At 41.5% G+C, this 27,034-nt stretch overlaps 1 protein-coding gene across 2 annotated transcripts in view; it reads right to left on the reverse strand.

The window, feature by feature from the left end:
* Positions 1-263: 263 nt before the first annotated feature.
* Positions 264-27,034, reverse strand: part of sass6 (SAS-6 centriolar assembly protein) — a 36,242-nt gene continuing 9,471 nt past the window's right edge. Inside the window, exons 3-17 of one of the 2 annotated variants that reach the window (XM_007899993.2) lie at positions 26,185-26,264; positions 22,745-22,849; positions 20,974-21,145; positions 20,611-20,688; positions 20,098-20,217; positions 19,180-19,371; positions 18,385-18,579; positions 17,466-17,555; positions 13,730-13,909; positions 13,561-13,642; positions 8,920-9,050; positions 7,050-7,199; positions 5,769-5,875; positions 2,494-2,600; positions 264-1,765 (exon numbers count right to left, since the gene is read on the reverse strand). In XM_007899993.2, the coding sequence (XP_007898184.2) occupies positions 1,671-1,765; positions 2,494-2,600; positions 5,769-5,875; positions 7,050-7,199; positions 8,920-9,050; positions 13,561-13,642; positions 13,730-13,909; positions 17,466-17,555; positions 18,385-18,579; positions 19,180-19,371; positions 20,098-20,217; positions 20,611-20,688; positions 20,974-21,145; positions 22,745-22,849; positions 26,185-26,264 (1,884 nt within the window). In that variant the 3' untranslated portion in view covers positions 264-1,670. The remainder of the gene's footprint in view (positions 1,766-2,493; positions 2,601-5,768; positions 5,876-7,049; positions 7,200-8,919; positions 9,051-13,560; positions 13,643-13,729; positions 13,910-17,465; positions 17,556-18,384; positions 18,580-19,179; positions 19,372-20,097; positions 20,218-20,610; positions 20,689-20,973; positions 21,146-22,744; positions 22,850-26,184; positions 26,265-27,034) is intronic. The other variant, XM_007899995.2, reaches the window with a different exon arrangement.

Genomic DNA, 27,034 nt, shown 5'->3' on the forward strand with positions numbered 1-27,034 from the left:
ATTTTGTGCATGATATTGAGCGCTATAAAATGCTGGCTGATTAGTTAGGATATTGATTTGGTACATTTCCACAATCCAAACTATTTACACGATCAGTTTCTGAGAATCTTTAATGTAAATCATTTCAATTTCAACTTAGCTAACACATTTTCATGTTGTAACCCCTCGCAAACAGCAACTCGGATGCATTTTAAAATCCAGTGTTACTTACTGTTGTCAGATCAGAATAAGCTGAACCCAAACAATTAAAATTCCATCCAAGGTTTATGTTTTTGCAAAAGTGCATGTATTTTATTTCTTCAAAATATGTATGCAACACTCATATTAAATACAAAGTATGTTACAATTTGTACATTGACATTCAGTAAAACAGATGTCATAACTTACTACTTATAGTATGATAGGTATCACTTGTGTACATCTGATGTGCTTTAAATTCCCTGATGCAATTATATTAGTCACCAATTGAAGTGAAACAATGCACCACAACTCATATCTGCACAAAAGAGCTGCCGAAGTGTAGGCAAATAATCTGACAGTACGCGTGATGCACAGTGCTTCTATTTGTTGGGCAATAATATCTGAAATCCTATTCATATACAACGATGAAATTTAATCTGCAGGTACAAAAGTTTACAACAAATGCTCTACAGGCAAGGTAAAATTCACCATTTTTTCCTTTCCAATGCAAAATATCAGTCCTCAATAGGATAACTGACCTCCACAGCACTTGGCAGGGCCAGCCCACTCCTATGTTGTAATACTGACTGTATACACTGAATTAATGTGAGGTTTCAATAATAAAACTGAATGAAATGAAAATTGAACTGAAGGCTAGTTTCTGTTAGTTGATTCACATAACCAGTTTGATGCTAAGAAAGAGGGCATACAGTAATTCCAACTAATCAAACACATAGAAACACAGTTTTCTTCTATTCAATGTCAACTGGTGCCACACACGATTCTGGGTAAAGAAAAGCAGTCCTATAAGAGAGGTAGCATAGCTTGACCAAAAAAAGACGAAAGCTACAAAACAAAGATGGTGATAACACAATAATGCACAAACTGACGAATTATGCTGAGTTCCATCCCCTAAAAGTTTGCATAAAGAGAAATTAATAGGGAAAAATTCTACAAATAGTAAGACAAAACTAAACATCAAAAAGACATAGTATGAATCTAGCAGAAGGTAGTCCATATTCTCTACTCTGTAATGTTTGATACCCAAGATCTACATTGTTAAACTTACTCTCAACCTGTCCATTGCTCCAAAATATTTACCATTCACACCAATCCAGTGATTTGTAAGGAACATGATAGAAAACTAACCTAAGACATACAACAGGTACTTTGGTATATTTCCTCCCCCGAACCTGGCTCTAACCTGTACAGGAGACCTTTTCCTAAAATGAAGGTTATATTTGTCTATAGATTAATAGTTTGGGAATGGCAATGGAATGCATTCTGGCAGTTTGAATGAGCATCTTGAGTTATCGTAATGATCACTGTCCATTTCTTACAATGAATAAATAGACCTAAATGTAATCCTGCATAAAGCTGCAGTAAACTACCCAAGAGGCCTGTCTTTAGAAAAGGAATTTCTTTTCTCACAATCCCTGTCACAGTGTGACTGTGAGTTACGCTGAGAAGTTGTATTCCATCCTCTTCTCTCACGATGCTGGGAGTCTCGGCTGTTGTCCTGGGAAGTAGGCAGACACTCTTGGTGGTGGATTTCCTGGTTTAGATACAGGTGGCCTAGTTGATACTAATTAAAACATATGAAAGGAAAAAGAAAGCAAAATAATTGGTCATGTTAGCCAATTTAATACCTAATTTTAGCAGGGCTTTATTATCAGTTTAAAACACCTTTATTTATTGCTCAAAACTAGCCTGAAGTTTTAACAAAAAAAATCATACTATCCTAATCTTATAATAATCCTTGCATTTGATACAGAGCCTTTCATGCCAGGAGGATGTTTCAAAAGTACTTCACAGGATTTACTATAAAGTGTATTGACTGTGCATTTTGTAGGTAAGCACAACAGCCATAACAGCTGCTGTGCCATGAAGTATTAGGGTACGTGTTTCTGCCCACGATTCCTTGATTTCAAGCATGCTGTTGGGGAACTTGTGAGCAGAGACTAGATGCTCCTGTCATAGGGAGAGAAGTCACCTTGAGCTGTGCTCACACCTCAAAATAGAACATTCACACATATAACCCTCAATACATAGACGTGGATACTTTCCACCCTTTAAGATGTGAATCTCTCCCTTATATTGTAGATATTGCATTGATACAACATATCGCAAACTGTAGGTACATCATTAACAAACAGTTCAAACAAAAATCAGAGTAAAGTCTGAAAGGAGTACTAATTTCTTTATATAAAAAAAGGACTTCACAGACATCTAAAATTATTGCTCTAAGGGGCAGAGGCTGAAATTAAATAATATGCACAAGACTGCAGTACCTATATTCAAATATATTACTACCTGCACTGGATGGATATGAAGCCATCTGAAGTGGCACGCCTTGAGTCAATACCGTATTACTGCCATCCCTCTTCTGCAAGTACTTCATGTCTAAGCCAACTGATTCCCTGAAACAAAGCAGGATTTTTTTCCCAATTAAATCAATCTGTCGTTAGTTACATCAAAGAGTTAGTCTACAGAATTATAAAAATACTTTATTTTCAAAGATTCTACTTTATCCAATTTTACAAAATGCAACATCAAACATAGTTATTTTCACATCCCTGAGAAAGTGGAGAACACAGCCTCCCCACCCCCCACCTTGCCTCCCCATTCTTTGGTTTACTGCTTTTCAATTCATGTTGAGGATGATAGGGATCTAAGGTGAACCACCTGTAACTGAACTTATCACTTTCTCCCCTTCAAACCGTCAATAGTCTCCTTATATGGTGAGATTTTTATTCCAGCAAATAAACTCACCAGAAGTTTCACTGTACAGCTTCCCTACAATTAGCAAAATCAGGCTCACAGCCAATATCTAATCCTCTGTAAATTTATCATGTGTTTCATCATTGTTCAAGGAGAGATAAAGACTGCCACACCTCCAGTATGACAGGTTACAGGGAGTAGCCAGCCCCATTGAGTTTGGGAATTGACTGATAATTCAGACCAGCCTGAGAGCCCATTAGATACTATCTGATTCTGAAAAAGTTCAATATTGACTGGTTATTCCTGTGTGTGTCAACAGATGGGCCCAGTGACAGTAAAGGAGGAGGGTTCCAGGTTTAATGTTAAAGTCAGGTTATTCACTATAGAGAAACTTTGCATTGATGAAGATTTATTAAATGTTTAATATGTGTGTGTATATATATGTCTAATGTATATCTAATGGAGGGCTTTGAAAAAAAACTCTACCATGACTTTATTTTAATGTTGGATTCCAACTATTTTTAAAGCCCTATCTGTAGAACAATTTATAAGGTTAGCATTTTAAATGGCCAATACAGAGTGCATTTTTAAGCTGGTTTATAATAACCTTTTTCCCAGGTCTCAGCCAAAAGTCTCAGCCAAAGGTTCCATTGTGCTAACCTCTATAAAAAAAACTCAATAAGATGAATTGCTGATAAGATGCATGTTGTTTGCCCCCCACAAGTTTACAGTAAGGTTTGACTATATTTACACACTCGACTGGAACGTAGAAGAAAGTTTCCCTATATATTTTATGTACTTGCATAAAGAATGCAGTTAAGAATTTGGTTTTACAAATGATAAATCAGTGATTTAAATTGAATGCAAGATACTAATCTACAAATTGTTTTTTACTAAATTAAGGAAAGAAAAACTTCAGTAGACCTTACAGGAATTAATTCCCTTGCTCTGTCAAACTATTGGTCGCTTGTTCTCCTGCAACCTTAGGTGAAATACTGCCTTTGCCATTACAATTTGAGCCATATAAAACCGTAAACAATCACGGTGAAATTACCAGTGAAATTAATATTCCAACTTCAAAATGGAACCTCTCCTGCACACATTATAAATGTACTCCAAACTCTAACATATCTTGGGGGTGCAGGAAAAAATGTTTTAAGGCTTTTAATTAATCTTTATATACTCTTAGAATGTAACCTACCTACAATCTTTTCATAAAGTTGTTTGTTTTAATGACTAGTTTAGGGCCTTTGATAGAGTACATGTGCTAATTAATACCATTTCATATTTTCGTGGAAAGATTTCACTCCTCTGACAACAATAAAGACTACAGTCTCCCTCAGACACCTGCTTATCTCAAGGCTGAGAAACGCGCAGGATGGAGAAGGCTGCCAAAACAAAAAAGGTGACCATCTCTCTTTCTCCCCATCAGTTCTTTCCCCATGGGAAAACAGCCTGCTCAAGGTCACTAGCAACTTAAGAAGGGTGGGGGCTTACTTCATTTTTTTCAAAGGAAAAACTAGAGACAAAGGAACTATCTTGCAAAAGATGAAATGGGTATAAGGTCATCTACCAACTGCATGAAGAGAAACCGATTCAGGAAGAGAATCAGAAGAGTCAGGGAGTTGGAACTTGGAATTACAAACCATACTGCAGCTTCTAAAGAAGGAAGATCAAGACTAAGATGGCAGTCAACAACTTTATTGACGTTCTCCAGTTGGCAGCAGTACAGTAGTATCTGGATAACTTTTGGGTGATCGAACAGGCAACAGTACAGCAGTACCCAGATACCTTTTGGTGGATTAAATTGGACATTACGCCTCCATCTCTTCTGCAACATTTGGTTTGGCCAACCTTAATCGTTGTGAACAGTACGTGGATATATAAGGATTATTCTGTTGTATTCTTTTAACTACCTATAACCATTAAATATAATCTTTTTAATGTAAGAGTTATGCCAGTCTTTACTTCACTGTAGAGTTAAAATTGACAAATGTTCTTTCCTCTTTAAGCTGCTGGGATACACTTCTATAGGTGTCACCTGCTTTCTGCAACTTGCTGAAGACAGCATGACTTCTTTAAAAAAAATTCTATCAAATATCTCCCAATGGCATATGCCTCCCTGCTGCTGGTTTGGTCTCCTCTTGCTGGGGTGCAGTTCCACAGGTTGTCTTACAATGGCGACTTGGCTGATTGTCTTACTCCATCCAAGAAGCCATCGTTCATATGTGGGGTTTGGCAGTGGCCATGACTCGACTGTAGAGGGCATCACAGCTGAGCCTAACCTCTCCTCACCACTTGCCATACATGCACGCAACCAGCTTGAGGCTAGACAGCAACCATCCTTCAGGAGTGTAAGGCTTTCTTGGCCATGCATAAGTAGAAAGCAGGACTACAGAGTACATATTTAGTTAAAAAATTATGTTCCTTCACAGTTGTGTAAAATTTATTACTAATAGCAATTTTCAGTTTCCAAATAAAATTGCAGGATTCTGTATGAAATGCAGAGGTAAAAATTGGGAAAATATGAATCGAGCCCCAAAGACAACATATACATTTTGTTTCCACACTTTTTTTTTGCAGTTTTGGGCCTGTTCTGGGCAGAATACAAAAAAGCAGCCATAATCACAAATTCTGATTTGCAATTTGTTGCAAAACCATTTCTCAGGAGAAAGCAAAAAAAAGTTATTAGTTCAGTGGCTTTGCAAACATCGGATTTTCCATATCATATGATTTGATTGTCAATCAATTGATTGTGAACTCTGAACAACTACAAAACAGATTGTAAAAATTACAGAGAAGCTACCCAGTTTTATAGACATTAAGTCTATAAAACTGGGTATAATCTTACAGTAGTCAATACATACATCTTTGTAGAGGCTGCTGTCATAGTTGGTGTCGAAGTCGAAGGGACTGCTTTGGAGTCACATACAGGAGAACTTGTGGAATTTGACACCATTGGATTAAAGTGCACCTATAAGATTTTCAGATCATCTGTCAAACAGTATCACTTCATTTTTGTTACAAAACCCACTTTGGTTCGTTCCATTTTACCATGTTAGGTGCAACTATTAATCGAAATGTATACTTTGCCAATCATTTCACACATGCTACAAAATTCAATGTATCAAAATTACTTTTTGTCAACTTTTAATAAATATTTACACAATGTAGCAACTTATATTAAAGCATCCCAAAGGAGTATATTCTTAAGTGCAGTAAAGGGTTGTTTAGCTAAACTCAGCAAGTAATCCCTACCAGCAATTCTTAACAATGAATGACAAAACATAACGTTTTTGGTGAATTTAGACAAGGGAGCAATACTGGCCATGAGACATCCCTGCTCCTTAAAATAGGCGAATTCTTTTCGAACATCCACTTGATCTAACAGAATAAACAGTCTTAACATTTACATCACTTCTTAACAAAGCAGAACTGCTTCACAGTACACTGCCAGCCTAGATTATGAACTCAAATCTTGGATATAGGGCTCAAACCTACAAACTTCGATTCCGACAGTTGTGTGTGCATTCAAGTGCTACTTTGGGATTTTGAGCTCATATTTGTCTACGGTAACACTACAACGCAATCCTGGAGGTGGGGTGCTTTGTTGGAAGTCCCGTCCTTCAGAGACAGTAAACCAGTGATTGGCAACCTGCGGCCCACGAGCTGGAAGTGGATTGTGGGGCCGTCATGAAGCACCCTGCCCTGAACAGTCGCATGATGTTTTATTGGCTGACCATAAAGGTTGGCCACCACTGGGTTAAACCAATGTCCTGTCTACCTGTTCAGATAGAAATTAAAGATCCTAGGAGATTATTCAAAGAGAAAAGCTAGTTTTTCCCAGTGTCCTCGCCAACAATCACCCAAATAAAATTGTTGAATCATTTCATGGCAGTTTGTGGGTATTGCTGCAAGCAAAGTGTCTGCCAGGTTTGCCGACAAAATACATAGTTACTGCACTTTAAAGAATATACTGTCAAGTGCTTTGAGATGTTCTAAAAGATGCCATATCAAATCCAAGGATTAATTATGATTATTAATACGGTTTGAAACAATTTAATACACTTCAGCACATTTAAGGGTTTGATTGACATGACAGAAAAGGATGAATAATAGTTTATAAAAAAAATGTAAAAATAGCCTGCCTGCAGACCACGTCCTGGCACACGAGGAATCAGGGATGCAGTATTCGTTCGTATAGTAGGAACAAAGATCTTAGAATAATTATCTGAAGCCAAAGCAGAAGAGACAGGATGCGGCATTGGGAGAGAGAAAGGAGTGCTGTACAGAGCCTGCTGAAAAATGAAAAGCAATATCCATACATTACTGGCAATTAACATATGTGATCTTTGAAAACCACAACACTTTCACAATTGCAAAATACTAGCATTAAATACCCATTAACTGTAATTGATCTTTGTGCAGCATTTTTAATCTAAATAAAGTCCGGATAGAATTCTCACCCATGAGCTAGAATCGGGGGGAGGGGGAAAATAATTCCACTCAAATTCTGAGTATTTAGATTTTTCAAAATAAAATTTAAGTATGTTTGGTTAGGTGTAAAACAATCTGGCTCAGCATCTTTTCTTGGGAAGGAGGCAGGGGAATAATTAACAGGGTTTCTGTTCCTGATTCCCAGCGCCTTGGGACATCCTCCCGACGTGAAAGGCGTTATACAAGTGGAATCTTGTTGTTGTCGTTGATTGGTCAGGTGCCCCTCATACATAAACAGTCATTGGGAAATAATGAGCTTGAAAAAGTTCACAAATGGATTCACTAATAGCTACTCAGATTCACTTACAGGGATCCCTGGCAGTATCTGGGTTAGCAGTATGTCACAGCCAAACTTAGGCTACAATTCCACAGGTACCAACCACCCTCCACTTCTGCCAAATGACCATTACTCATGTGATACTAGACCGTGAAAATTGGCAGAATAACAACAACTTGTATTTATATAACGCCCTTCCGTGGGGTTGCGTCTGGAGAGCTTCTTCAATGTTCCAGCAGGAGTCACTGGATGATGATCAGGAATCAGAACCAAGGCAAATTATCTCTCCTGCTCTCTCAACTCCCCCTCTCTCCAAGTCCATTAGGAAGAATATTCAACTATGTCTCTTTACGACTCAGCCCAATATGTCCTCACCTGTCATCTACATACTCGCTTCCATGAGGGGTTTTCATATCTACCAGGAGCAGGCACCCTGGCTGATATCCCTCTCTGAAACCAGGGCTGCTTAAACCAATTGGCAAGTCCTGAAGCTCTTAAACCAAACAGATCAGGAATGTCCTAGTTTCCATCTCCAATTTATTCTGAGTTATCTAATCTTTGTTGGACAATCTAAGAGCACATTTCAATCAACCTAATGGCCTTGAAGTGAAAGGGAGGGGGAATGAGAGGAGAGCTAATTTGTCTTGTTCTGACTCCTGCTGGAACATGTACGTGTTGGAAATGCTGAATGAGACAGCACCAGGTTTTGTTGTGATTATGCCACACACAGATAAATAATCCACTGCTGGTCAATGCCGAAGCTCATTCATGAACAATGGCATCTTTGAAAGTGATATTACTTTAAAGGACAATTAAAAAAGAGCCATTGAGATAAAGACAGGAAGTACATTGGGATTGGAACAAATTTGTGTTGTTATGGTTAATGGATGGGAGTGTTTTGAGTAGAGAATAAAGAAACCTATGATCCCACCCCTGCTTTGAATTGCATATTATTACTGGAGAATTGCTAGCATTTATGGAACTCTATCCTAACCTGAATTAACATCTCAGAAAGGGAGAGAAAACTAAGTTACCACAAAGCTAAAAACAATTTAAAGCCATTAAAAAAAACACTTCAACATTCTTATTACCGTTTTAGTCCAAATTAATTATATTCTCTTCCCCCCTCCCCTCATTAGAGCTGCAAATGCAAATCTTACACCACATTTTAAGAGACTTGTTTGTCTTCACATTTTAAAATCTGTGTGATCTGTAGTCACATAGTAATGCGTTACGCCACTTACCAGACTGTTTTGTACAACACCAGGCCTCGACAAATTGCCACTGGATATTGTTGATGGATCAAATGAGCCCGGTGTCCCTTGCATTGAAGCAAGTTTATTCTCATTCAGTTGCTTATTCAACCAGGATATTACTGTGATGAATAAATACAAGTACCTTGTTAAAAATATTTTAAAGTAAAACAGCAGAATCTATAGCTTTTAAATGCTCTTCTCTCCCAAACAGTGTTGCAGTTTCAGAAGCAAAGTGCAAGCTTCAGGGAATCATTGGACACCAGATTTAACACCTTTTACCCGAGTAAACACACAACACTGAAGTTTTATTAGCATCAGCTCACAAAGCACGGTCACATAAAATCTCATAATCCAAATCTTCTATCAATACATATTTAAAATGTTAAGACTTTCAGGAATGTCCACTTTCTAGGATACGTCCATAACTTAAAGAACAAATTGAGTTGGACCAAATCATCTTCCTCTCCCAGACCACAGGCTCTATGTTACACAATACAGGTAACATTCACCCATGTTGACAATCACATTTTGTTCAGAAAAATACTTTCCTTTGGCTTTATTATAATGCTTACAATAAATACAGTGCCTTTCCCATCAGGAGGATGGCTCAAAGAGCTTCACACGATATATCTATTCTTTTTTCTTTTACAGCATGTCTCATTCCTTTTTTCCTCATGTCCATTTTATTTTTCATCCTGTACCAGAAACAATTCTGATCTATGCTCTATTAATACTGTAGATCAGAATATCCATACCCCTGACTGTCCAGCGCCTTGGGACATCCTCCCGACGTGAAAGGCGCTATCCAAATGAATGATGCAAACTGATGCAACTAATACAGTTGTACAGAGATATTATAATGCTGTCCAATGTCTCGAGGGCTGTCTTAAAGTGAGGCATCAACAAAAATGGTTGAATTCTAGTTTGCCAGGTTGCTGCGGACTTCATGTCCTGACCCCTGCACATGCACGCTATGCACAAGAAGCATCGCTGATGCACAAGATATTAGCAACATTTCCTGCACAAGAGACTTGAAGGGGTATGGCGATACAGCAGGAGAGTGGGATTGAATGCAACTTGCTCCAAGAGCTGGTGCAGACTCAATGAGCCAAATATTTTCCTCCAGTGCTGTGAATTTCTATGATTCTATAATTATCAGCTGTATAGAGCGTTAGTCAGACCCCCATATGGAGTACTGCGTTCAGTTTGGGGCACCTAATTATAAATAATAATAATAATCCTTGCATTTGATATAGCACTTTTCACGGCTTCTCGACATCTCAAAGTGCTTCACAGAAGACTGTAAAGTGAATTGACTGTATATTTGTGGGAGAAATACGGCAGCCAATTGTGCACAGTAGTGTCCCACAAACAGTCGTGGATTGAAAATGACCATTACCATATATTGGCCCTGGAGGGGGTACAACACAGGTTCACCAGAATGTTACCAGGCTTAAAAAGGGTTAAGTTACAAGGAAAGGCTGCGTAAACTTGGACTGTATTCCATTGAGTTTAGAAGGTTAAGGGCTGATTTGATTGAGGTATTTAAGATGATAAAGGGATTTGATAGGATAGATACAGTGAAGCTATTTCCTCTGATGGGGAATCCCAAACAAGCGGGCATAGTCTTAAAATTAGAACCAGACCATTTAAGAGTGAAATCAGGAAGCATTTTTTCACTTGGAAGAAATCTGGAACTCTCTCCCCCGAAAGGCCGTGGATGCTGGATGCAGAGCAAAACCTTGGGTACTTACTCCACACGCCTGATAATAATCCCTCCAAAACAATAATAAATTGGTCATTTTCAATCCATGACCGTTTGTGGGACATTGCTGTGCGCAATTGGCTGCCGCGTTTTGCCCACAAATCTATGGTCAATTCACTTTACAGCATATTCTGTGAAGCGCTTTGAGACATCTAGAAGACTCTAAATAAAATGCAAGGATTATTATTATTATATCCACACCTTCAAGAGTGAGGTTGATAGATATTTGGCAGGTCAGGATATTAAGGGATGTGGGGAGAAAGCAGGAAATTGGAATTGAAATAATTAGTTGAGGAACAGATCAGCCATGATCTAATTAAATGGCAGAAGGGCTGAATGGCCTCCTCCTGTTCCCATGTTCCTAAGAAATGACAACCTGGAAGTTAATAATAATAATCCTTGCATTTGATACAGCACTTTTCAGGTCTTCTAGACATCTCAAAGCGCTGCCGGGAATCAAACCCAGGTTTCTCACTTGCAAGGCAAGTGTCCTGTAGCTCAGTGGTTAGAGCACTCACTTTGCAAGTGAGAGACCTGAGTTCAATTCCAGGCAGAGGGCGAAACCTTGGGCAAGTTTCCTTACTCCACACACCTAATAATAATCCCTCCAAAACCAAAAACAATAATAAATTGGTCATTTTCAATCTACGACTGTTTGTGGGACATTGCTGTGCGCAATTGGCTGCTGCGTTCGCCCACAAATATACAGTCAATTCACTTTACAGTGTGTTCTGTGAAGCGCTTTGGGACGTCCTCCTGACGTGAAAAGCGCTATATCAAATGCAAGGATTATTATTATTATTATAAGGCGAGTGCTCTGAAAACTGAGTTGCAGGACTCCACAAGTTGCCCATTTTTAGTGCAAAAAGCCAGCTAGTGAGTGGCAGAAGTTGGGTTTACTGCAAATCCACAGAACACCTATGCTAAAAGCAAAGCAATGCTACATCAAAAAGCACTACAATGAGGTTCCTCTGTAAAGTGCAACAGCTATATTTACACCAAAGAGAATGATCACAGGATTGGTCTGAAGAAGGCTTTTTAGCTCATCACTTCAACCACCTATTTTATCAATCCCCCACCCATCCCATCACTGCATCAAGCTGCTTTTTAAACAAATCTAGTCTCCTGGCCTCTAACTCCTTTCCTGGTAAGCTTTTCCAGAGGGTAATCAACATCAAGAGAAACTTCCTGGTATCTGTCCTGAAGTTGCCTTTTCAATCCCATTTCAAATGTTGTACACCTCTGTGAGGACCCCTCTTCTCTCAAGACTAAAGAACCTTAGCTTCTCTTGTCATTGTTCATAGCTCATTCGTCTAAATTAGATAATTCTTGTTACTCTCCTCTCCACCACCTCCACAGCCCCTTTATGTCGTGGTGACCAGAACTGTATTCAAGGTGTGGTCTGACAAGAGCAATGTACAGAGAATGGTGTCTGGGAATCTAAACTCAACTGAACGCACGGTAATCCAGTCAACAACTAACTCCGCTCTGCGCTAACTTCACTAAGCCGGTCTAAAAGACCTTGTAAAAGGCCATGCCGTGCCATGCACTCCCATCACACACTGAACTATTAGTGAAGAAGCATTTGCATTCTTGCGCATACAAAGCCAGTCCACTTTGTCACAGCAAACAGCTTCTCCTCCAGCCCCCGCACTCTCTCGTACGGTGTTCCTCAGGACTCTGTTCTTGATCCCCTCCTCTTTACCCTCTACATGTTCCCCCTTGGTGAAATCATCCACAGACATGGGGTAAATTTCCACAATTATGCAGATGACACCCAACTCTATCTCTCTGCCTCCACTCTCAACTCCAGGACTACTGGTGTCCTGACCGACTGTCTGTCTGACATCAAGTCCTGGACGAGGGACAACCTTCTCCAACTCAACGTCAGCAAGACCGAGGCCCTCCTGATTGGCTCGTGGCAGCGCCTCCACACCTCGGGCGCTGGCAGCATCAGCCTCCACGGCTGCACACTCAACCTCACTAAGCCAGTCAGGAACCTGGGTGTCTTGTTTGACCCTGAACTGTCCTTTCTCCCCCACATCCGCGCCATGACCGGCACTGCCTACCACCACCTCCTCAACATTGCCAGACTCTGCCACTGCTCACCCCTCAGGCTGCCGAAACCCTCACCCACGCATCCATCACCTCAAGGCTCGATTACGGAAACTCCCTCCTCATCGGCCTTCGTAACTGTTCCCTTCACAAGCTGCAGATCATCCAAAACTCTGCAACACGTGTACTCTCCATGACCCCATCACTCCCACCCTCGCCCGAATCCTCTGGCTCCCCATCCCTCAGAGGATCGAGTTCAAGATCCTCGTCCTCACTTTCAAGGCCATCCATGGCCTTGCCCCTCCTACCTGTGACCTGCTGACTCCCTACCAACCTGCCCACTCCCTCCGTTCAGCGGGCTCCGGCCTGCTCCATGTCTCCCACCCGACCATCAGTGGCCGGGCTTTCAGCCTCTCTGTCCCCACACTCTGGAACTCCATCCCACGGTCCCTTCGCATCGCTTCCTCCCTTGCATCCTTCAAGGCCGGTCTCAAGAACCTTCTCTTCAACCATGCCTTTGGTCTCCCTCCCACCTCTCTGCCTTCCCTCACCCCTACACCACTCCTTCCCCATGCTCAGGCCCGACACCTGACTGTTCAGCACTTTGGGACATCCTCCTGACATGAAGGGCACTCTACAAATGTAATTTTGTTGTTGTGTACATATTTAAAGAATTCAATCCTTATTTGCATTCCAATTCTTGCATTTGAAATAAAACAAAATGTAAAGAACCTGGCCAAACTGTGAAGCAAAGTCAGGTCGCATTCCTACATATATACAAAAAGATTTCAAGCATTCATAAAACTTACCATTTTCATTTGTCTTTAGAAGTTGCTTGCTCTCTTCCAATTTTTGGACTGTGGCTTCAAGGTGCTCTTGCTGTTTAGACATCTATTAAGAATAAACTTTTTTATTTCAAAAAATCTTTTCCTCAATATTCTTTCAAGATGTGTAGATCAATTTATGAAGTTTCATTACCTCCTCCTCCTTTAATCGGAGACTCTGTTGCACCTCCCTCAACTCCATTTGCTCTTTCTGGATTGTTTGCGTCTTTTCTCCAATAAGTTTCTCTTGTTGCATTGTCACAGTATTTTTCAGTTTGATCTTTTCCATCAGTTTTTTCATATCTCCCTGCAGTTTTTTAATAATCTCATTGGCCTGTAATGAAACAGCATTAAATGTTGATTCAATTTCAACAATTTCTGAGAAGTTTTGACAAAACTAAAATATGATTTGCAGTTTCAATGTATAATTGCATGCAGGTAGGACCAAACAGACACCATGCAATTCTACAGAATATGCAATTACCGAAAGTTCACTAGTGGTACCACTTTCCCTCGCTCTTCACACCGTCTCTGCTGCCAATCTCCGCACCACCTCTCTTAACACATCATGCTTCAGCTCTTCCCGTCGCTCTCCGCGTTGCCTCTCTTCTCATAATGTGCTTGAAAAGATGCCACATATACACCTCAACGCGTTCAACTCCTCAACCAATGCAAGTATCCTAACTAATTATGCAGGTGCAAATGAAATCAATGAAATGAAATCTTTCATGCAATTAAGTGAATTCTGCAATTATCCGATATGCATTCCGAGCAGAGTGCAATACCGTGCAAACAAACAGCTAATGTTCGATACCTTGAAATTCTATCCAATTAAATGGAATATGAAATTAAGTGGAATGCACCTGTACTTTAAACAAAAACACTTTCGAAATCTTTGGACTCAATCCTTTCTTGAAAAGGATTAAAAAATAAATGATCGACAATATCTACTTGGCCCTCAACTGTCTTTTCTCCCTCACATTCAAGCCATGGCCTGCTCTACCTTCCCTCACCTCCGTAACATCGCCCGACTCCACCACTACCTCACCCCTCAGGCCACTGAAACTCTTGTTCATGCCTTCATGCCTTCATCACCTCCAGGCTCGACTACGCAAACGCTCTGCTTGTCGGTCTTCCCAACTCCTCCCTCCGCAGGCTGCAGATAATCCAGAACTCTGTGTCCTCTGCCGCACCAAACTCTGTGAACCCATCTCCCCCATTCTCGCCTGACTCCATTGGCTCCCTATCCTTCAGAGGATCCAGTTCAAGATCCGGGTCCTCACATATAAAGCTTTCCACGGCCTCACCCCACCCTACCTCTGCGACCTCCTAACCCCTTACCAACCCGCCCAATCCCTCCGTTCAGCCGGCTCCATGTCCCCCGACCCACCCACCCCACCATTGGTGGCAGAGCATGCCCCAAACTCTGGAATTCCATCCCCCAGTCACTCCGCCTCCTTAGCCTCCTTCAAATCCCGCCTCAAGACCCTCCTCTTCGACCAAGTCATCAGCCACCCCCCTTCCTCTCTTCCCCCCCACCACCTCGACCCCAGCTTGTGTCTGAAATGCTGTACGTTGTCCAGCGCCTTGGGACATCCTCCCGACGTGAAAGGCGCTATACAAATGTAATCTTGTTGTTGTTGTCCCGCAAATGGTTCAAATGGGATTTATTAGCTCTTAACATAATTCAAGGAAGCAACCTTTAATCCTTCAAACAAGTAAGACAGTAATCCTCTTTCCTTTTTTTCCTTAAAGGCATCAAACATGGCAAATTCAACTGAAACGACCTGAAGGATGGCCAGTACAACAACAAAATTACATTGGTATAGTGCTTTTCATGTCAGGAGGATGTCTGAAGTCACTGGCCAGTCAGTGTTTTGGACTCAAGCTGGGGGTCAGGATCAGGGAGGATGTAGGGCGGGCAGGGGAGGGGGGTAAAAAGGAGGGTCTTGAGACAGGTCTTGAAGGAGGCAAGGAAGAGGGCGAGGTGGAGGGATTGCGGAGTGGAGTTTCAGAGGGTGGGGGCAGAGTGGCAGAAGTCCACCTGCCAATGGTATGGCGGGCAAGGCGGTGGACATGAAACAGACTGGAGGCCGCTGAGTGGAGGGAGCGCGCACGTTTGTATGGGGTTAGGAGGTCGGCAAGATAGGGGGAGCAAGACCATGGAGAGCTTTGAAGGTGAGGACCATGATCTTGTACTGTATCCTCTGGGAAGCCAGTGGATTCGGCGGAGGATGGGGGCGATAGGGTCACGGCGCCTGGTACGGGAGGACATGGGCTGCAGAGTTCTGGATGATGTGCAGCCTGTAGAGGGAGGAGTTGGACAAGCAGGGAGTTTGCATAGTCGAGCCTGGATGCTATGAAGGCATGTATGAGTGTCTCGGCGGTCTGCGGTGTTAGACAGTGGCAGAGCCGCACGTTGTTGCGGAGGTTGGAGAAGGCAGAACTGGTTATGGCACTGATGTGTCATAAAAAAGGACAGTTGAGAGTCAAACAAGTCACCAAGTTTCTGGACTGGCTTTGTAAAGTAGAGTGTACATCCTTGGATGGTGATGCTGTTAGTGCCTGAGGTGTGGAGGGGTAATGGTCCTGGAGTCGAGGTAGAGAGATACAGTTGGGTGTCATCCACATACATGTGGATATTGACCCCATGTCTGCGAATTATGTCACCAAGAGGGAGTACATTGATATTAAAAAGGATTGTATGAGAGCTAGGATCTGAACCAGTCAAGGACAGAACCATGAAGGTCGAGGTGAGAGGAAAGGCGGTGGAAGAGGATAGAGTGGTCAATGGTATCAAAGGCAGCAGAGAAGTCAAGAAGGCAGAGGGAGCCCTGGTCGCAGAAGGACAAGATGTCATTTGTCACTTTGTTGAGGTAAAGAGACAGGTGGCCATGGACATGGGTGGCGGAATGGGTGTGAAGGGAAAGGTTCAGGGAGAGGAGAGGAGAGAGAAGTCAGCCGAGATAGAGCACGAGGGGGTGGAGTGCAGGTTAAAGTCTCCTAAGATGAGGAGGTGTTCAGTGCAGAGGAAAGGTAGAAGGGCGGAGATGTCCGAGAGGAAGATGGGGGAGGGTTTGGCAGGGGGACGATAAACAAGAAGGATTTTGAGGGACAGGTTGGAGAGGTTAAGGTGCTCAAAGGAGGGGAAGTTTCTGGAAGAGTAAGGGGATAAGCCGAGTGGGAACCGGGAGATGAGAGCCGCACTGCCACCACGGTGGTTAGGTCATGGGGTATGGTGGAAGGTGTAGGCGGGTGGTGTGGCCTAGGTCAGGAGGAAGGTGTCAACTGAGGTGACCCAGGTTTCGGTGAGGGCAAGGATGTCAATGTGTTCGTCGATAATGAGGTCTTGAATGGTGAGCATTTTGCTGGAGAGGGAACATACATTTTGTAGGGGACAGCCTGTGGTGTAGGAATGGGCGAGATGGGGCGGGTGGGGGTTGTTGACAGGGAGTGTGGGAATGTGCATAAGGGAGGAGAGGTTGGCACTCAGGGTCACGGACTGATGGGCTTTGAGCTGGGAGGTGGGGAATGGGGCAGTCAGAGTGGCTGCTGTTGGACAGCCAGCGACTTCTGCTACGGTGGGCTTGACGGAGGATTCGCAGGCTGGAGCAGAGGGAGGCTGCGGGAGGGTTGAGCAGGGATAGGAGTGGGGGGGAGCGGTGAGAGAGAAGGGTTGAGTGGGAGTAGTGGAAGGTAGCAGCAAGGAACGATAGCAGATGACAGACGCAAAGAAGGATGGCAGTAGTCACGATCAATCCCTACCACCAACTCAGCGGTAAATCAGGCAGCAAATTGCCTAAAAATTAAATAAACTGAATATGTCTGAGCCAAGTTCTCTTGGAAAGGTAATACAGTAATCACTTTTGTAACAGTGTCGGTTCAGTTACCTTCAGTAATTCTTCTGAAAGAGACTTCACAGTAGCTTCCAGTTTTCTGTTTTGTTGCTGCTTTTGTTCTAAGCTCCCCTCTAGATTTTTCTGTACAGAAGAGGAATTTATTCACACAAAAAAAAACTGCTGCCAACATTCAGCAAATCCCAGTTCTGTTTTACACAAAGTTTGTTGATAAAAAGATTTTATTTAATATTTTATCATATTTAAGCAGCAGTGAATGCATTTCATCAGACATTCAATTAACAAACTGTTTAAAACGGGCTGCTTTAGATGTCAAACAGATAAAGACAAGATGATTAGGATTGCATTATTTTAGCATTTAATTCTTCTGTATGTCTCATCTGTGTGAGAAATTATTCAGGTCAGATTTGCAACAATTGTTAGACCCCAATGTAAAACTACTGAAGGACTGAATGGTTAAAGATTTTAACATCAAATGTGTTCCTTTCATTTCCTGGCACACACTACCTCTCTGACCTCCTCACTCCCCAATCCATCACCCGGCGCCTCTGCTCGACTGGCACCGGCCTCCTGCTTGTCCCACACGCCCTCCACGCCACCATTGGAGGTCAGGCATTCAGCCACTATGCCCCAAAACTCTGGAACACTCGCCCTCAATCCCTCCACTTTGCCCCATCTTTCCCCTTTTTCAAGTCCTGCCTGAAAACCTTCCTATTCGACTGTGTTACGGTCACCCATGCCACCCCCCCACCCCCACCCACCCTGGGCTCAGCCACTGTTAAGCACTCTGAGACACTTCCCTGCGCAAAGGGCACTACATAAGCACAAGTTGTTGTTGTTCAGTGGATCCCATTATGACTGTTTTCTGTTTTGTTGCTGCTTTTGTTCTAAGCTCCCCTCATCCTGAATGCTCAACTGAAAAGTGAAATAAATTGCATCCGATTTCCAATACCTTGTGTTCCTGTGTACTTTCAAAGACTTCTGTTGTCCTTGTAACCACCTGCTCTTTATCCTTCACTTCTTGCTCCAGGACAGCGGTCCTCGTTCGCAGTTGATTCAGCAGTTTTTCTTTTTCATGGCATTCCGCATCTAATGTGGAGTTCTCTCTCCTCAGTGAAAGAATTTCCTGCTTTGATCTTTGACACTCCTGAACACCACATAACAAAATAAGGACAGGCAAAATTAATCTATCATTTTAGCTTAGAAAAATGGGAAATGCAGTTAAAATAATAAATTAGCATGGAAACAATTTAGGAGTACTTATTTTCCAAACTGAAAAATAAAATAATATAATCCTTGCATTTGATATAGCGCCTTTTCACGTCTTTGGGACGTCTCAAAACGCTTCACAGAATATACTGTAAAGTGAATTGACTGTATAAAATCATACATCCACTGTAGGTTTGTGAATCCTCCACTAAGTGCAAGAGAATTTCTATATATTCTATTACAATAATCCTGCACCAGTGGTCTTCTCAATTTTTTTTCCCCCTGAACATTTTCTGCTCTTCTCTCCTGAAGAAAAAGGGAGATTCAGACCAGGACATGGTTCTATGGACCTCCAGGAACCTGCCACATTAACCTTCATCTATTTGTGTCCAGACAATGAGTTCTGACAAGCAATTCAATATAGCCTGTAATTCCCTCTGCATTTACACATCTTGTAAAATTAAACCCTATAATGCATTTTTTTTATTTAAAAGTTTGAATAGTCACATAAAAAATACATTAAAAATGATTTGCCAACCTCTTCCATTCCCAACAGTTTGGCTTTCAACTCCCGTATTGAAGATTCTGATTTATATCTCCTCTCAGTAAGATCCTTGTTAATAGTTTCCAGTTCAGCTAGCCTGCTCTCTAAATGTTGAACTGTTCGACTGTGTGCTATTTCCATCTCCTTCTTCTGTTGTTCCCACTGAAGCTGGTACTGTCTTTGAGCCTAAAAGGCACAGAAATACTGTAATGTCAGAGAAACTTTAAGGTTGAGTAAAGGGGAAATATTAATATATATCTATCAGTGTAATTCTATGCATATGTGAGGAAAACAAACGTAAAATGCACACTTTCAATCGAAAGAAGATATCTATTTCGAGGCTCTTCATTTTTTGAATCAGGAGCATTCTACAATAATGGGTAAAAGCACCATTCAGACCAAGCTCACCCATGAGGAATGACCACTTAAGAATAATAATCCTTGCATTTGATATAGCGCTTTTCACGTCGGGAGGACGTCCCAAAGCGCTTCACAGAATACACTGTAAAGTGAATTGACTGTATATTTGTGGGCGAACGCGGCAGCCAATTGCACACAGCAATGTCCCACAAACAGTCGTGGATTGAAAATGACCAATTTATTATTGTTTTTGTTTTTTGGAGTGATTATTATTAGGCGTGTGGAGTAAGGAAACTTGCCCAAGGTTTCGCCCTGCCTGGAATTGAACTCAGGTCTCTCACTTGCAAAGCGAGTGCTCTAACCACTGAGCTACAGGTCTCCACGTTAAATGGCAGGATTACAAGTAACAGGCACCAAAATAGTGTGAGGGAATGTACGGAAAGGGAAAGCCTGCACTCAAGATGAATTCTGCATTCATTATTCAATTTGTAAAGTACAAGATAGCGTTTTTAAAAATGTTCTGCCACACATTGCATTTCTACACATTCTCACCTGTTGAGATTTCTCTCGTTCTGTGGTAACCTCTTGACTGTGTTTGTTTGACATCAAGCTTGAATGTGATGTCCATTCATTTCGTAATCGATCTAATTCTTTACTTTTTTCTGCCAAAGTCTGAACAAAAATGTTAATGGAAAATTATCCTATTTAAAAAACAAATTATCCCATTTAAAGAAAGGTCAACCTAATTAAAGGCAAAAATTCTCATTTTTAATTTGTTATTAAATGTATAAACAGGCTGAAAGAAAATAGTTAAAATGTATTTATACTACTGCTTGCGAATTCAACCGTTTAAATTTCTCTATAAAATACAACCTCAATGCAGCTCTACCAGTATTCAATTAAATAAGCATAAAGTATATAACTCTTATGAAGTGGGTAAGTAGACTAATTCACTATGTTACTGACCAACTGATCAAATCCCTTGCTCATATTATGCATAGGAGCGCTCCACTCTGTATGCTCTGTTGTCCAACAAAAGAAATGCACTGCAATTTTTTTACAAACCTGTTGAGTAATGCTTAATCTTTTATTTAAGTCTTCTTCAGATCTGTGCAACCTATCGTCAAGCGAATTCCTTTCCATCTAAAAAGAGAAATAATTGGTTAAACTGTTATTTATATTTAATTATTTACATGTAGAGCACACATCTATTGATGCTTCATGCAATCCTGTTTAAAAATAGTTGTTCTAGTCCTCCCAAAGAATTACCACTTGTTCCTGCCTTCTGCCCTATTTTTTCACATCAAATCTTTTGGTTCAAACCTCAGCTTCAGACCATTCCACAAGCAGAGAAATAGAATGTTGGTCTTCCTTGAGCAAAGCCCCAGTGAGATCCAAAGCTTAAAGCAATGGGCATTTGAAACCAACCTTCATATTTCGGAGACAGACAGCTAAATATTTCTTGACATCAGTATCATTTGCTGGCAGCAGCTTTAAGGAGAGGTGGGTGAGATGCTTGAATGGATTAGTTTCTATTACATTCAAGTTCGCTGGGATGCGATCCATCACAGTGGAGGAAGTTACCAACTGAAGCAGAAACCTACAGAAAATCAACAATGAGGAGGATTAAAAATAAGAGCCTTTAACAAGGCTTTTTTTTAATTACAGATCAGAAAAGCATCTCAAAAAGGACTCCATCAGGCTATGTCTTGAGTGGATCAGAAAATAATTAGCAATTTACAATGAACTGACAGAAATAAATAATCCAAAGTACATCATAGAATGCATGCCAAATTAAAGTGGATGTAACAATAATAAGTCAGTAACTTCTAAATATAATAGAACAAGAGAAACTGAATTCTAGAAATCTGAAGTTAAAACACTGAATATTAGAAAGTATCATCTGAAAGGGAAGATTACTTAATTTTTCAGTGGAGGCTACACCTGTATCTATTATTCTCTTTCAGGTCATGTACTACAACAACTTGCATTTATATAGCACCCTTCACGTGGGGTAGCGTCCTATAGTGTATGTCTTTTGCGGAGTCTGATCCCGACCCAGGGGAGGTGACCATAAGCACGATCAAAAGGAAGGTCTTATAACATAATAGAACAATAGTCGTAGGCAGGATTTGAAAGTCGGAAGGGAGGGAGGGGGCAAATCGGAGGGATTGAGGGAAAAAGTTCCAGAGTTTCGGGGTGTAGTGGCTGAAGGCACGTCCACCTATGGTGGACCGGAGGGGAGAGGGTAAACAAGAGGCTGGAGCCAGCTGAGCGGAGGCAATGGGTGGTGGGGTAGGGTTAAGCAGATTGAATAGGTAAGAAGATACCAGGGCAGGAAGGGATTTGAAAATGAGTGAGAGGATCTTGAAATCGATCTGTTCAAAAATTGAGAGCCAGTGGAGCCTGGCAAAGACTGGCGTGATGGGGGTATGGAGTTTTGTGTGGGTGAGTATCCAGGCGGTGGAGTTTTGGATTAATTGAATCCGATGTATGATCTGATTTGCATTTATTTAAAACAAAATACACACATTACTAATCCTTTCAGGTTTACATTAACTTTAACAAGTTTAGCCTGGATTCTAAATAGAAAGTACAGTTCAGAAACAGGTCTTTTGGCCCATCCAATCTGGCCAACACATTGAGCACTGGAGGTGAAGAGCCATAAAAAAAAAATTTCAATCCCATATTTTCGACAGCAACGATTGATGTTAAATATATTTATCCTTTATTAACACAACTACTTTTTCAAATAATTTCAAGGAAATTTTGAGAATTTGCTTTCAGACCAGTTAATGAGGTTAAAGTGGTATATCAATCCCAACATATGCTGCTAATCCTCCAACTCATTTAATTGGATACATTAAAACAAAATTCTGTATCTGTTCCTTCAAAATACCCATGGTATTTAGCCAAACTAATTTTGTTAAACATTTTTATATGATAGCATAAATGTATTGTCAAGAAGCATATACATAAATTTACTCAAAAAGATCAATAAATTCTACTCACAATTTCAAGTTATCTTAGAAATATTTCAGCTATTCTGCACAAAAAATAAACTAATGTTTAGGACACGTACAATTCAAGAATCAAAGTAGGTTTGTTTCATAAATATATATATATATATGAACAAGTACCACTAAAAATTCACAACTCTGTTCAATCATCTATTGATCATCTGCCAATTGAAACCTACCGTGGCATCTCTTTATCTTGTTCTCGGATACATTGTTCCAAAAGATCTATGAACCGTTGAGGAAAAGCAGAAAATTCTACCAGCAATCCTTGTTGGGTTTTTAAACTGCAAAGACAAGCAAATGATTACCTTTGTGCTATGCACCACATAACAGATGTTGGTTTGAGATTCCCTAAACTAATTTCATTCAACATCCTCAAGATGCATTTGGACACATTTCAATGAAAATATCTTTATTGAAAGGAATAGTATGTACACTCATTAGGTGTATGGGAGGAGGGGAAAAGGTATTTCCTTTGTAGCTCCACCCGTCCCTATTTAGCAAATGTAGATGGATCTTAAAAGCCTGCTATTTCATTGTAGATGCTTAAAATGGTGCCAACATATCCCATGGGACTGCACTATTTCATGACAATCTACATTTCCCAACAGTCTTTGTCAACAGGTTCTGCAGCTGAGGTCACATATACATCTGATATGGCAGATTTCATTAGGTTGGAGATTAATTCCAAAAAATATGGAGAATCATACGAGTTGCTGATTTTTCGATCTAACTAATAATGCAACACCGATCAAATCTTTCCCAGTTGTTGACACAGACTTTTTTTGAAATATTCCTAAACTCTATGGAATTATAAAATTTAAAAATTAATCTGCACACTCATGACTGTAGCGGTAGGTAGGTCCAGGTCTCGGGGATCAGGACCAACAGATAGGCCGAACTCTCGGTGATCAAGTAGCAAATGGTGGTCATTTCTGGGTTCAGGCAGAGCCGCCATTTCACAATTTCCCGCCTTAACCCCTGCGTGACATCACTTCTGCCCACCAGGCTTGAATCCCTGGAACCAGGTGCAGTATAGTCTATTAGTATCTCCTTCCGCTTCTCTGTCTTTTCGCTACAGTCTGCTCGGTGTTATCTTCCAAGTTAGGAAACCAGGTGGACAACACAATGAGTGCCCTACCCTCTCTCCTCCCTCTGCACCACCTCTAGCCCCTGCAGTCTGTGGGCTGACCATGCCCCACTGGACGCCTGCCTCGAGTCTCGGCGTGTGAAACTTGGCTGCCGCCTCCAAACTGCTTTTCCCCAAAAATGCTCCCTACCCTGCAACTCTCCCGCTATGTCCTCCTCCCGTTGCTGAGTAAGATGTTCTTCTATAACACTAACAATAACAATTCAGCAGGTGTGAGATAATTGCTTCAATGACATGATAATCGAAAGATTTTGCTTTCTCATCCTGACTGTGAAAAAAACAATTATAAAAGATGTATGGTTGAACTATAATTTGTTCAGCCTAGGACGGAGCATGTCAGGTGCCGTCCACACAAAAGCTATCTTTCATGTGACGGTATGAAGTGGTGAAGCCAATGTGTTGTATTTGGATTAAAGACTTGGACTGTTCCATCATTTCATCGACTTTTGTTAACTCCAGCAATTTCAGGAAGAAGGAAGACTGCAGAAATTCCAGAACTTCTGAAATCGTTTTAAACTTAATGGAAGAAGAACGTATAACAACTATCGAAAATATTAACAACATATAACAAATGTCAAGTAAAGTACACAGCTCGGTTGTCCATCATCAACTTTGACTTTGCGATCAAAATACCCAAGCAAAGGGTTTTGGGTCTGAATCAAGAGACTTTCCACTGATGCAAGACTTTTGCCTGTTGATCGGGACTTCTATCAACTGACTCCATCAAAGAGGCAAGATTTGTATGATTTATGGACTATGCAATTATTGGTTAATTTACTTTGATACAGACATCTGTCTATGCTGTTGACTTGTCTGTTGTATTGCGATATTTTGAACTAACAAACTTTTCATAATAAATGCATTTCATATTAAGTAAACAAATTTTCAAACATAAGTTGCTGAATGTCTTTCGTTCCACTGCTCATGGGTCCTTATTTAAAGAAAGGCTATAAAGAATAAGCTAGTCTTATTCTGTTCATTGCCCAGAACCCAACATTTGGCCCACCTCCATCTCCTACCTCCCCTGAAAAGAATCTCCCTGCACTCCCTCTCCGCTACCCTGGAGTCGCCTGAACTCCTCCCTCTCAGGCCTACCTCCCATAACAACTTATCCTCCTCGTCACTGGCCTCTACAACTCCCTCTCCACCATTCTCAATGCCCTTACCCCCCCACACCTCCCAAACCACCTCCTACTCATGAACCTCACCCTGGTGCACCAGCCACCTCCACTCCACTCAAGGGTCAGCTGCATGCCCCTGAACAAACCTGCCTCAAATCTGATTTAACAAACCACCGGCAAATCTGTCTGGATCACATAAAAAAATTACCGCTCCGCCCTCGCCTCCACTAAATTGTTCTCTATTCCATGATAATCGTGGAGGCCAAGGACAAGCCCAGGCTCTTCTTCTCCATCAACAACCAGAACCTCTTTCCACCCTCTCACGCCTCACCCATCCTCTCCTACAACTGCGAGGAGATGCTAGATTTCCTCAAGACCAAAATTGAGGGGATCCGTTCAGCCACCGCAGGCCTCCCAGCCGCCACCCCCTTCCCATCCCTCTCCCACACTCCAGCCACTACCCATCCCTTCGAACCCATCTCCCCCCACCCCCTCACCACCACTATACCCTGCATGAAGCCCACCACCTGCCCCCATCCCTATTCTTCGACACTGTGGATCACTCTATCCTCCTCCACCACCACCTTTCCCTTCAAGGTTCTGTCCTTGAATGGTTCAGATCTTATCTCTCACACTAGCTCCACTTTTGATCTCCACAAATGGCTTCTCCTCCACCCCCCGCACCATCTTGTGCAGTGGTCCTCAGGGCTCTGTCCTCTCCTCTTCAACCTGTAGATGCTCCCTCTTGGTGACATCATCCGCAGACATGGGGTAAACTTCTACGCGGATGGTACCCAACTCTTATCTCTCTGCCTCCACCCTCGACTCCAGGACCACTGATATCCTGACTGACTGCCTGTCAGACATCAAGTCCTGGATGAGAGCCAACTTTCCACAGCTGAATGTTAGCAAGACCAAGGTTCTCCTGATTGGATCGCGCCAGCACCTCCGCACCTCAGGCATTGGTAGTATCAACATTCACGTATGCACACTCCACCTCACCAAACCAGACAGGAACCTTATCCTTTCAAGGCCCTCCATTAGTCTTGCCCCGCCTATCCCTCCAACCTGCTAAACCCTTGTAAAACTGTACGCTCCCTCCACTCAGCAGGCTGTGGCCTTCTCCATGTCCCCCGCCTGATCCGCTCTATGTCCCCCATGCGTCCTCACCATCGCAGTCGGGCCTTCAGCCTCTCTGCCCCCACCCTCTGAAACTCCATCCCACATTCCCTTTGTCTCACTCCCTCCCTTGCCTCTTTCAAGGAACGCTGCAAGATCCTCCTCTTCGACCGTGCCTTCGGTTGCAATATGTATTGCATAAAAAATTGCTATAGAATTTATTACCTACCTTTGAAAATCTTCTTCGCCAATTGTAAGAGTATACAAGAAAAAGGGATCCGTGTCATCCGTCAAACGTACAATTAAATCCTAATGAAAAGTACAGAAATTAGTTATTTTATTTAGGTTTTGCCAATTTCTTCCTCTCAAGAGAAATCAAAGGCAAATCCAATTCTATGCTCATTAAATATCCATGCATTTGCACGTTTTCACAGGGATTGTTGAATAACAATTAAGAAAGAGCACCCTGGCAGGTTCTCTCCTCCAGTTGGTGATGGTGGGGGCAGGAAAGCAGGGAGGCTGTGGTCATCTGCCAACTCTGTGGAATCAGCTAAATGAGCAAACCTTAAAGCCTCTGGTCCGCATGACACAGTGCATTTACCAGGTTATCAGATGATATAGCGAATTATTTTAAGTATTAACAAATAAAACAGATACTGTATTAAAATGAGCTCCAACGTGTTAATAGTTAGAATCCAATGGTAACAAAGAAGCAAAAATACATACTGTGAACATGTAACTAACGATTCAAAGAAAATGTGAATAAGGTATATTTTCATTCCTGAAAACAAACTCAGTTGTAAACTTGCTGGGACTTATCTTTTGTGAAAAATTCTTGACAGAATCCTTCAAAAGCTTAACATTGTTCAAGTGAGCTAATGCAAGTACAATTAAAAGAACCATGTTTAGTGAAACTTGCCCTAAAGCTCGCAAAAATATTTTCTTAAGAAGATTTGATTGTGGTGCACTGAAGAATGCACCACAATCAAAAATGAACATCTTTGTGAATGTTAAATTGAACAATAATAATTTACAGGCATCTACGGCTACTCTAGTATGTTAAAACCACAATCTCGAAA

This window comes from Callorhinchus milii, unplaced genomic scaffold, assembly GCF_018977255.1.
Source record: "Callorhinchus milii isolate IMCB2004 unplaced genomic scaffold, IMCB_Cmil_1.0 Scaffold1, whole genome shotgun sequence".
Lineage (NCBI taxonomy): Eukaryota > Metazoa > Chordata > Chondrichthyes > Chimaeriformes > Callorhinchidae > Callorhinchus > Callorhinchus milii.